The sequence below is a fragment of the Silene latifolia genome, chromosome 1 (assembly GCF_048544455.1).
Source record: "Silene latifolia isolate original U9 population chromosome 1, ASM4854445v1, whole genome shotgun sequence".
NCBI lineage: Eukaryota > Viridiplantae > Streptophyta > Magnoliopsida > Caryophyllales > Caryophyllaceae > Silene > Silene latifolia.
In genome coordinates this window covers 12,061,203-12,074,106 of record NC_133526.1, presented here as the reverse complement: position 1 = coordinate 12,074,106, position 12,904 = coordinate 12,061,203, and the positions used below count along the sequence as shown (strand labels likewise).

Here is a 12,904-nt window from a genome sequence, read left to right as displayed (position 1 = left end):
TATAGGGAATAGACGACAAATTTCCTACTATCAAACACATACTTAGCCAAGTAACATACAACTTGGTCCATTCGAGTTTACTGACTTGAGCGTCGGAGTGAGTACGCTTGGCACAAAGCCAAGCTCTCAGTTCGTTCATTGTTGCAGGGGAGGCCGAGGAGAACAACCAAGGCAAGGAAGATTCAACCAAAGACGTCATCTTACAAGCGCGGGTGGTGAACAAACTTGCTCTGGAATTACACCCGGAACACTTATATTTAGGTGTATTTGTAAAAATACTTCCTTATATTATTTTTTTTGTTTTCAACTACCTTTGTTTTCTTTATTTTTGGTCAATAACTACCTACGCTAAGAATCTAGACATTGAAAGCGCCGGGTCCAGACGGGATGAATGGACTCTTCTACCAAACCTACTGGCACATTGTGGGTAATGCGGTGGTCCGTACCGTGCTTAGTGTGTTGAGAGGAGCACCTTTTCCGGAGGGCATCAATAAAACCCATATTGTTCTTATCCCAAAAAAGAAGGCACCCGATAAAATGGTCGATTTCCGCCCAATTAGCTTATGTAATGTGGTCTATAAGCTAGTTTCGAAAGTTCTAGCTAATCGTCTCAAGCTGTTTTTGGGGGATATTGTGTCAGAAAATCAGAGTGCGTTTACTCCAGGCCGGTTAATTACGGATAATATTTTGGTTGCCTTTGAATTGTTCCATTTTATGAAGAACTCAAGAAATAAAAATGGGCATATGGCGTTAAAACTCGATATGTCCAAAGCGTATGATAGAGTGGAATGGCATTTTCTGGAACGGGTTTTATTACGCATGGGATTTGATTCGAGGTGGGTTAATCGCGTCATGATGTGTGTTTCATCGGTCACGTTTTCCGTTTTGATTAATGGTAGCCCGTCGGAGGAATTTAGGCCGGAGCGTGGGCTGCGACAAGGGGACCCGTTATCACCTTACCTATTTATATTGTGTGCCGAAGTTTTGTCGAGTTTAGTGAGGCGTGCTGCTGAAAATGGTTCGCTACATGGGATTCGAATTGCACCGACTGCTCCTGTGGTTTCACACTTGTTTTTTGCGGATGATAGCATTTTCTTTATTAAAGCCAAGCTTGGGGAAGCTATTTGCGTACAAAATATACTTCAGGAGTATGCTGCGGCATCTGGGGAGGTTATTAATTTCGACAAAACCACTGTGTCGTTTAGCCGCGGTACTAGGGAGACTGATAGAAATTTGGTGACTGCAAGACTCGGTGTTCGAACTGTTGAAGTACAAGAGCGATATCTCGGGCTCCCCACTGTTATTGGACATTCGAAGAGAGTTGTGGCTAGTGTTATTCGAGATAAATTATGTAAGAAATTGCAGGGATGGCGAGGACAATTATTCTCGAAGGCGGGTCGGGAAGTTTTGATAAAGGCTGTGGCCCAATCAATCCCGACTTATGCAATGAGTGTCTTCAAATTGCCGGCCAACTTTTGCGATGAACTACGGTCAATTGTGTCTCGATTCTGGTGGGGGTCAACGAACGGGAAAAGCAAGATCCCGTGGATAGCATGGTCAAAGCTTTGTCAACCGAAATGCATGGGAGGATTGGGCTTTCGCGATTTTCACATGTTCAATATGGCTCTCTTAGGAAAACAAGCATGGCGATTAGTCACAAATAAGGTCAGCCTTATGTCTCGTGTGATGGGAGGCAAATACTTTCCTGCGGGTGATTTTATGAGTGCTAGTATGGGTACTAATCCGAGCTATACGTGGAGGGGGATTATAGAGGCTAGGGAGGTTTTGTTCAAGGGGTTAAGAAGGCGGGTTGGAGATGGTATGAGCACCAAAGTCTGGACTGACCCATGGATTGCAAACACGCAGACGAGGAGGGTCCTTTCACCAAGACGGGATGCGGATGCAAACATGATGGTAGCTGACTTATGGAGCCCGGATGGTACGTCATGGGATAAGGATAAGGTTCGTGAGTACTTTCTCCCTTTTGAATATGACAGAATTGTTAGTATGCGTATTAGTCTCACAAAGCCAGAGGACGCCTGGACATGGGAACTCGAAAAAAATGGTGAATACTCCGTCAAATCTGCCTATAGAGCGCTAACAAATGGAAGAGAGGATGAAGGGGGTCCGTCTGACAACTCGAAGGACAAAGCTTTGTGGAATCGAATCTGGAAAGCGAAGGTGTTGCCTAGAATCAAGGTGTTCATGTGGCTCCTCTGTAATGATGCCATAGCCACGAAGTACAATCTAGCTACTCGGGTTCGCGGGTTTGGTGCAGGCTGTCCAGTTTGCGAGAATGAAGTGGAGACTAGTCTTCATCTTATTCGGGGTTGTGGGGTTGCGGGTGGGCTGTGGGATAGGCTGGGAATGGAGGTGCGGATGGCGGATGGGTATGAGCGGGTGAGGGAGTGGGTGGAGGATGTGTGGAGGGAGTTGGAGGATGGTGAGATAGAAATATTTATGACGGGTTGCTGGGCATTATGGGAAGCTCGAAATAAATGGGTCTTCGAAAATACACGTGTAGACATCGAGAAGGTACGAAGGAGAATTATGGAGCTTTGTAGGGAGATGGGTGAGGAGGAGGGAAGTACGTACACAGGGGAGGGAAATGGAAGTGGGAGAAGGCAGTGGGTAAAACCAGATGGAGAGGTGGTGAAGATAAATGTTGATGCAGGGGTAAAAGAGGGATGGGGCTCGGGGTTGGGGGTCATCTGCCGTGGGAATGAGGGTGAGGTGCTGTGGGGATTGAGCGAACATAGAGAGGAGATGATGGAGGTGCGGATGGCAGAGGCTGAAGCTATGGTGATCGGAATTCAGGAAGCAAGAAGACGGGGATACACGAAGATAGCTGTTGAGAGCGATTGCAAGCCTCTAGTCGATGCGTTGCTGACAAAGGAGAAGGGACGAAGTGATTTTCATTTGTTGTTAGACGATATTTTTTCAGTTTGTGATAGTTTTGAGTCTGTCTCTTGGTCTTTTGCTAGTAGAAATTTAAATAGGGTAGCGCACGAGTTAGCTAAGTTAAGTGCGATTCATAGCGGTCGTAAACTTTGGGATCTTGGCGATCTTCCACGCTACGTTGTTGATCTTGTTCATTTTGATTCTTATGGAATGAATTAATCCCATCTTTGGGATTTCAAAAAAAAAAAAAGAATCTAGACATATTTGATCTATTTTCCGGCTTTAACATATCTCACATGACTCTTTTATGTTTTAATCTTACTAAGGCCTGATTTTGGGAAGTCATAAAGTACTTACGCTAAACTTTAGTAGATGTTTGTAGTTATTATTGAAATGTGAAATTTATTAATTTTCTTATCCAAGTTAAATTTTGGTTTGACGCATGATTGATCATTGTTGTTTGATGTTAAGAAAGTCGTGTGAGATAGTTTAATGTCATTAAATCGACCAAATCTCGCCATATTTTCGGCGTAGATAGTTTTTGACCAAAAATGAGAAAACAAAGGTAGTCAAAAACAAGAAAAATAATATAAGGTAGTTTTTTTTTTTACAAATACCCCTAAATATAAGGTAGTTTTTACATGAAAAAACTCTAAAGTTTACAATAAATAGAACAACATGCTCGTTGAAGAGGAATATCCGTCATGGTGAAGATGGATAATGTCCCTCTCACAATATCATGAAGTGAGAGAAAGCTTTTGAGTCTTCTATTTAATTCCCACTTACATATTATGAGAGAATCTACCCGATTTTTTGGGCCAGTTTGATAAATAATGTCCATTTTTAATGAGAATTTGTGTAAATAGAAATGATAACTATTAACGGATACATCTATACCTAGAAAATGATACCTATTGACCGAAATTTAGTCATGGAGGAGGAAGTAACAAGTATTGATAAAAGATAATGTTGAGGAATGTGCTAATGTGGTAATGATAGATACGTTAAGGATGAGAAGATATAAGGTTATCCTAAATCCTAATACTCAGAATTAAAGATTAGGACAAAAATGAAAAGAGAAGAGACGTATATAGTAAGGATAGCCACAAAATGATCCTCGTAAAGCTAAAGCGCGGGCCATACATGAATCGCGACTATATATATGCACAGCCTTATAACAGGGGATGTGAGAAACCAAGATTTTATAGCAATAGCCAAAAGGCCTTCAAAATTTATTAGCTGTGTAGCATATTTATACGAGTAGTAGTAGGTCCATCAGTAAACATGGGGAATAATTACGCATTCTTGTGTTTGTTTTTGTTGTTAGTGCTTCATTACGCCATCAATACCAGCAATGCTATTAATGTTAATGCTACTGGTCATGATCCATACAGGAGATTTTTGCTTTCTAATGGCCTTGCCCATACTCCTCCCATGGGGTATGTAACTATCTCTCTATTCTTACTCTTTCAAATCATTTTCATTTTTGCTTTTTTTTTTTCATTGTTTCGAGTATGTCGGAAATAGTCTCATCCAATGGTGGAGTGAGGGGGCTAGTAGAGGTGATAATCGGATCACTCGGATCGGTTACGGGTCGGGTCAAAGCGGGTCGGGTCATATCGGGTTCGGGTTGTGACGGGTTAGCGACGAGTCGGGTCGGTTACGGTTCATGTCGGGTCATCTTCGGGTTGGGTCATCAGCGGGTTGCAAGTCGGGTCGGGTCAGTATCGGGTCATATTATAAACATATATTTTCTCTTATGTATTTAGTTTTAGATGGGTAAATTTCTGTTTAAACAACGTGTAGGTGCATTAATTGTAATTTTAAGTGAAAATAATTAAGATTATTGCCAATTTGGTCTTATTTACACCATTATTAAGCTAATTCACTATCGGGTTGAGTCAATATCGGGTCACGGGTCGGGTCGGGTCGGGTTCGGGTTGGAAAAAATAAGGGTGTTATCGGTTATCGGGCCGGGTTGGATCGGGTCGGTTCGGTTTCGGGTCACCCAATTTTCGGGTTGTATCGGGTCGGGTTTCGGACGGGTCGAGTCGGGTTTCTCGGGTCGGGTCAGCTTTTGCCAGCTCTAGGGGCTAGTAGGGGCCTGGAGCGCTCGTCCTTTTTTTTTAGTTTCCCTTATACTATTATTATTACTACTACGCTACCTACTAGACCGCCCCCAATCTCCACCACTTTCTCTTAGTTATTTTCATCAGTTTCATGTAGTTATGCAATACTCCCTCTATACCATGGTAACATTGACTTTTTCACACTTGTCGAGACACGTTTTGCAACGTGAATATCTTTAGTTATACATTATTAAAAATTATAAAAAATTGATATTCTTATAGCATTCATGACGATAAATCAAACAAGATCTCACATGACTATATTTTGTTTTATAGATTAAGAATAATATTAAAGATTCTCTACGACCATAAATAGTGTCAAGATTCTCAATGTTACCATTGGTTACTTTGTATTTGCTGGTTTTATGACTTGTGATAAATATGAATGAGTATTGCTATCTACCTTTTCACTCATATCTTCTTCATTTGCCCTCTCACAATCGATTAAGTTAATATATATCGTATGAGACAGATGACAAGTGGATGAGACTAAATATATCCCCCCTACTACTAAGAGAATAAAAACTCTTAGTAGTTTTCCCGCCTAATAAAATAACTCTCAAAACTATATATGGAAACAATATTACATTTATATTTACCTCTTTTAAAAAACTTGATTATTATCCCTAATTTATTAGTATACAATCATTTCCATAAATGTTATCCTTCATCGATTCTACACTCTAAAGTTACGCAAATCTCCTTTTTATAGTATTATCCTTCATCAGCTAGACTCAAAATATGGTTTTCTATGACGTAACAAATTTTTATGTAAATAAAAAATAAAAATAAAAAATATTAGTTAATTATTTGTAAATTGTCTTTTTAAATGCGTAGTATACTGTTTTTACCTGTTTTCGTTATAAGGCAATACGCATTTTAATTAGATCTTACATCACTTAATTTTATTTTATGTCATATCATATAACGATATAACATTATATTGTTATTTTTAATGGTAAAGTAAAAACAGTTTCAGACAAAAATAACTTATAAAGTGTCTTTTAATGGTGATAAACTTTCGTTTTCTATCTCTTACTAAGATTATATTTAGTACTTCGTACATTATAACATTAAACTCCAAGTATAGTTAATTTATACAATTAATTTAATAAGAAAATTTCTTTATAAAACAAATCTAAAAAATACCGTGCTGTAGCACGGGAACTATACTAGTTATATTTTAATCGGTTATTAAAAAAGAAGATAGATAACACTTCTCAATATGAAAACATGATATTCAAGTCTCCAATTCTTGATGTGACAATTCACTCACAAAGTCAAAAGGGTAGTTGGACACAGGTATCCGTTTTAAGATGAAACAGGTTAAGAGCATCTCCAATGGTTACAAAAAAGGACCTGCTTGCAATTTTGTAAAAATTTCAAGCAGGTTGTTCACCATTGGAGATGGAAAATCATGACCCGCTAGAAAGCTACACCTGCTCTACCAATTTACATGCTTGATTTTTGTTGCTTGGTTTTTATTGGTTGATTAATGTGAAGTAGGTCTATTCAAGCTACAAGGTATAGTAGCTTACCATTGGGAGAACATGTAGTTTGAGAGCAATATTGCTGAAAATAACTATGTGGCATGTCAAGCTACAATACAATGTAGTTTACCATTAAAGATGCTATAAATATGCTCTTTAGGACAAACTTTTTTTTAGTCCATAGGCATCCTCCTTTTGGACCATTTATCATACTTTGCCAATTTTAAGTTTAAATGAATATTGCTGTCTTAAATAAGAATTTTTGTATAGGGATTAAATATACATTCTTTATTTTTACTTTTAAAACCTTTTTTTTAAAGTGCATTATGACTAATTGATAAAAGTATTTTGGATGAGAATTTTGAAATTACTCTAATTTAAGCTAGGATTCATGGTTCTGTGTATAATCTTAACTTACTAATATTTAATCCGACCAAAAATATTTAAATAACTTGTATTGTACTACAGTCTGATACTCTGATACTCGAACATGAAGCCAGTCACGTTTCACGAAGACCAATTTATGACGATTGTCTTTGTTGAAATTCTTTATTAACATTGTTGATTTTGGTCTACGGATGCTGTCATTTGTAGTGGTTTTATATGTTGGTAATTTAAGTGTAATTATCGGTTCATTTGACGTAATTAAAGACTGGTTCAAGGATGGGTAATTTCTAAATAATAAAATGCTAGTTCGGGAAGTACGGAGTGTACGCTTGCATAATTATTTACGGGATTACGGAATAATTTTCGTTCGAATAACTATGCGGGGGTCTCGCTGACCGGTCAGCGAGTCTGGGTCCAGGGGCGAAGCGCCCTGGTTTAAGGGTTCGGGGACGCAACGTGGTCCCCGATGGGGGTTCGGGGGCAACGCCCCCGAAACTTTGGAAATTAATTAATTCCTGTCGGAATTTTCTAAATCCAACAGAAAATCTGAAAGGTTGCAACCCTTCAGAATTCATTCCCCTTTCCCTCTGCTTTCCCATTCTTCTCCTCTATAAATAGAGTTTGAGAGACAGAAGGAAAATACAGAAAAAACATAACTTCTGCATTCCTGAACAAAAAAAACACAAACTGCTCAAAAATACTTCTTAATTATATCTCTGTATTCTGTGCCGAATACAAAGGGCAACCGTCTTATCTCAATAGAAAGTTCGATACAACCCAGGCACTAAAGTAAGGGTCGAATTGTTCTATTAGGAAAGCATAACGATTCGGTGCGGTTTTCATTATTGTCTTTTCAGTTCGTGTACAATTTCCTAACATTATAGAGTTAGTCACCAACTCCAACACCAATGTCTATTTTAGAACACAAAATCTCATTATAGACGGCAACTATACGTCTATAACTAAAGACGGACCAAGTAACATACCACATTATACATAAGACAAACAACAACTTGCGTGGTGGGTCCCAAAAATGTCATCACTTTAAGGGTATTTGACCCGTCTCTTGCTGTAGACGGATATATCCGTCTATATCAAGACTTAATATGCTCCCTTCTTTCTGATGTCGTAGTTATTGCATGAGACGGCCTTTACACCCTAAGACGACCGCATTGTATACAAGGCAACTTGTTTATATGATCAATAAATTAACAATTGGTCTCCCTTGTGACGGGTTACCATTTGTGACGGATATTTTGTGAGATAAAATGGTAACAAAATGGGTTAGTGGAGAAAGGGGACCACATGAATAGTGTTGCAGAGAGAGAAAAAGTGGGTACATTGTGAGATAAAATGGTATCCGTCTTCAGCTTGTAACGGATATATCATGTCTTCAATGAGAATTTGTGATAAATTAAATGAAGGTGAGATAGTCTTACCCTATAATATGTATTCCCTCGAGGCTCCAAGTATAGTTTGGCGAAGTTATGAAGTATATGAAAAAAAAATAGTAGCATAATGATTTTAGATAAAATATGAACTACATTATTAAACAAATAAAGATTTATTATAGCTTGGGGATCGGGAGACGTTAACGCATAGAGCTTGCCAACAGCACGGGCCACCTTGGCCCGACCCGACTCCAGCCCGTCATCTCACACGGTCCGCTCCTTCCCCCTGGCCTGGCCCGGGTTCCATTTTCTCAGCCCGGCCTGCACTTGTCCATCTATTTCAGGAAAATAAAAAAATTATGGTAGGCCCGTCGGTCCGGCCCGCATTGGGCCTAGGCCCGGGTCAAGCATGTCCCAGCATGGCCAAGCCCGCCCCTCCCCCAGACTTGGCCCGGGTTTGACCAGAAGAGCCTGACCCGCCCCCTGGCCAATCCGGGGAATTGTGAGTTAGGTGGAGTTTGGTGATAGGAGAGAGGGATGAATAAAATAAGAGTAAAAGTTGGGTGGGGTTTGGTAATAGGAGAGAGATATGAATAAAATAAGAGTAAAAGTTTCCAAAATAAGAAAGAGGAAGAAAACCTGAATAATCCGTTTAAGGAAATAGGGAAAAAAATGGTGAATAGGAGGGAGTACATATTTATGTGTGTCTTATATAAGTGGTTTTTCACGGTGTTATAAGTTACTTGTATAATTTTAATTAGATGTATAAGTTTATACTCACTCCGTACCAGACCAAAGGTAACACTTACTATAAACGGACGTACCACACCAAAGGTAACATTCTTTATTTGGCGCACAACATTACCAAATTATCCTTATACCCATTTGATATTTACACAAAATGTCATTACATACCCCACATACTAACCAACAATTAAACCCATAATTACATACCCCACCTATTTTTTCTCTCTTTACCCTTACTTTTTCCACATTTTCTTAAATACTCAACTTTTCCCTACGTTACCTTTGGTGTGGTACGGAGGGAGTATCAGTTTTCTGGAGAAAAATTGTTACAAATTTAATAGAAAGGGAATAATCTTCATATTCCGAAAAATAGCAAGTTGGAGATAGAAACGTAATTTCTCTTTTACATTTGTTGTTTACTAAATCATATACGAAATTTGTAGTGCTGGATGTCCGGTGTGTTTCGGTTTACTGATGGGAGTCTTTGGGTTTGCTTGACATGAGGGTCGTTTGCGTATAAGTCGATATAAAACTAATACTGCTAACCGAAACACCAGTTAATGTACCAGTATAAAGTCGGTATAAATTCAGGACAATTGTTCTAATGTTTTCTATCAACAATCTCAGAATCAAGGTAGAATTAAGGTGACTTTGATACTTAACATCAATTATATCAATTTACTTATTGTTTGAATCGGATGGAATAGTTGGAATCACTTCAATTTGTGATGTGAGAAAAGATTGTAAGAGAAACCGGTAAGATTTTCGACCCCTATCTATACTAACGTAATTCAAGTAGAACAAGTCTTTGAGGGATTAGAATCCACATTGTGGTGATGCACTCGGTCGCAATCGGTCTCTCTAAGCTTGGTTATAAGTACGTTAACATAGGTACGTATTGTATTTCCTTATAATCCGTTATGATACTTAACATTTGAAGTTTAGTTTGTAGTCTGACAATTTGCTCGGATGTTTCCTAATCCCTAAACGCTGTGTTCTTTTCATCTCAGATGATTGTTGGGCTGAATTAAGGCGTGATAGAATGGTACGCGTCTTTTTTTCCAACTATGGCTCAACATCAACATTACACTAGTGACTAGTGTAATAGAAGGCTCCCGTACTTGATAAAAAGGGGGTGCCTTACCTATCTGAGACTAGCGTTACAAATTCACGATGGGTTGATACTTCCGAATCCGACTAAACTCCTGATTTTTTTTTTCCTAAATCTAATGTTGTGTTGATATGTTTCAGGGTCATTTAGTAGCCAAAAGATCAACTTTTAAAATGCAGTATTAAAGCTCTTGATTATGTTCATAGCAAGGGGCTTAAGATTGGAATTTACTCGGATGCAGGGTACATTTGTAACAACCTCTTTTTATCACAAATTCATAATGTAATTTCTTATGCAGGAATTAAGGAATTGTTTTCGCCTTTGATAGGTACTTCACTTGTAGCAAGAAAATGCCGGGGTCATTGGGGCATGAGCAGAAGGATGCAAATACATTCGCTTCTTGGGTATCTATCACTTTCATTTAACCGTTAACTCTTGACAAATTAGATAGTACACATTACACATTATCAATGGGCCACTTCTAATTGGAATTTTAAAATGACGACTAATTATCGACTTTCTATAGGGCATTGATTACCTAAAGTATGACAATTGCTTCAACGATGGGTCAAAGCCAATTGTTAGGTATCCTGTGATGACAAGAGCGCTGTTGAATGCTCGTCGACCAATTTTCTTTTCACTATGTGAATGGTAATAAGATTATTACCTTCTCCTACTATTATATGAGATCAGTAAAAAAAATGTTATCTTAACCATATGCGTCATTGTTGATTTTTTTTTTTTTTTTTTTTTTTACAGGGGGGACATGCATCCGGCTCTTTGGGGTTCTCAGATAGGGAATAGTTGGAGAACGACGACTGACATTGCTGACAACTGGGATAGGTAATACTTGCAAATCTATCCGAACAAAAATGTGTTGCCTTTTGTATGAATGTTAAGCTTTTTAACTACTATAACGGTCATGTTTGTTACATTATAGTATGGTCACTAGAGCGGACATGAATGAGGCTTACGCTAAGCATGCTAGACCTGGTGGTTGGAATGGTATGTTCACTTAGATTCTAATTCATAAATTCTTTCGAATTTTGAATATTTATGTGAATGATTCTTTGTCTCTACGACTCTACTTAATGTTAAACGTTTGCTACCTGAGTAGATCCGGACATGCTTGAAGTGGGAAATGGAGGGATGACGAAAAACGAATACATTGTTCATTTCAGTATTTGGGCAATTTCCAAGGTGATATAATTTTCTTTAGTGGGTCTTGCTTCAGACAGGCCTTTTTGGTCTGAAATAATAAGACGGGATTTTGTAACCATTTTACAGTTAAATGTGACCACCATTGAAAAAACTAGTTACCATAAGCTGTAACACTGCCTATACCATTGTGGTTACATTTAACTATAAAATAGTCGCATATGTCCGTCTGAAAAATAAGACGAAAAGTGTCCGTCTGAAACAAGAATTTGTGAATTTTCTTTAAAAAAAAAAGCAAAAAATGTTGCTTATTTTAATTGATGGCCAAGGACCTTATACGGCAAAAAAAAAAACAATGTAGGCTCCTCTTCTGATTGGGTGTGATGTGAGACATTTGACAAGGGAAACCATGGAAATCATCGGCAATAAAGAAGTGATCGACGTTAACCAAGGTAAAGTCGTCTTTTAAGTACTCCGTATAAAACATGTCAAATAGTACTACTTTGTTTAAGACGGATAGGTGAATAAGATAAGAGTTTGTCATGATCTAAACATTCTGCTTTTTGTCTCATTACCCGTTTTATATCCGTCAAAAAACAATAATTGTATTGATTTCTATTTCCATGAATAAATATAGAGGATTGAAACTCTTGGTGATTTAATGATTGTATTATGTACAGATCCTCTCGGAATTCAAGCAAAAAAAGTCAGGATGGAGGGTGACTGGGAGGTAATGATTAATACTCCGTATAATATACTCATACAATATCGTATACATTCAATTTTTCTAAAAAAAACGGGTATATCAGTATTAAGATTAAGACGGTTAAATACTAGTCTTTGCTGATATAATGATAAATGTGGTTAACAGGTGTGGGCTGGGCCGCTGACATATTATAGGGTGGCCGTTCTTTTGGTGAATAGAGGTACATATACCCATCCCGTAACAGCCCATTGGGATGATATCGGCATTCCCCAAGGCAGCGTCGTTCAAGCCAGAGATCTTTGGGAGGTACACATTGTTACTCTCCGACTTCATTTTAATTACTTCTTATGCTAAATAAGTCGACTTAAAATAACGACGTTGTGTTGTCATTTGTTATAACAGCACAAGACCTTAAATCAGAAGTTTGTTGGGAAATTGACAGCAATGTTGGAGCCTCATACCTCCAAGATGTACATATTGAAACCAGTTGCTTGATTATCTCTATTTTTTTCGTTATTCTTGATGTATTCCTTCATGTCGGTCCTTAGTTTGTGCTTTGATAAAAGAAAACCAAGAAACTTTAGTGAAACCTTGACATACTGCTTCAATTGCGCCCAGTGGCGGAGCCAGAATCGTTTTACCTGTGGGGTCTATTCTAATGTAATTGTTATTTATATCTTATTACGGGGTCTTAAAGACATAAAATTTTCAAAACAGTCAAATTTTAATGATAAAAAACGCCAATTATCGAAAAGTTATGGGATGTCAAGACCCCACTATCATATATGTGGCTACGCCACTGATTGCGCCCAAGAATCATTACTTATAAGCATACCGTACAAGCTACTCAAACAAATCCCCTGTTTTTCTCTCCTAAGCTCTCT

The 12,904-nt window shown here is 38.2% G+C and overlaps 1 protein-coding gene and 1 pseudogene across 1 annotated transcript; both read left to right on the top strand.

Moving 5' to 3' along the window:
* Window positions 1-537: 537 nt before the first annotated feature.
* LOC141639286 (uncharacterized) lies at window positions 538-3,120 on the top strand. Its single transcript, XM_074448468.1, has 2 exons — window positions 538-2,390; window positions 2,565-3,120. The coding sequence occupies exons 1-2, from the start codon at window positions 538-540 to the stop codon at window positions 3,118-3,120; spliced, it is 2,409 nt and encodes an 802-aa protein (XP_074304569.1).
* Window positions 3,121-4,185: 1,065 nt separating this feature from the next.
* Window positions 4,186-12,701, top strand: LOC141639212 (alpha-galactosidase 1-like; annotated as a pseudogene).
* Window positions 12,702-12,904: the final 203 nt, after the last annotated feature.

What these genes read in the sequence shown, in the direction of transcription:
- LOC141639286 (XM_074448468.1), top strand. Translation starts at nt 538, where the DNA reads ATGGTCGATTTCCGCCCAATTAGCTTATGTAATGTGGTCTATAAGCTA. An exon ending in GAGGTGCGGATGGCGGATGG is followed by an intron (nt 2,391 to 2,564) that starts GTATGAGCGGGT and finishes GGAGCTTTGTAG; the next exon opens with GGAGATGGGTGAGGAGGAGG.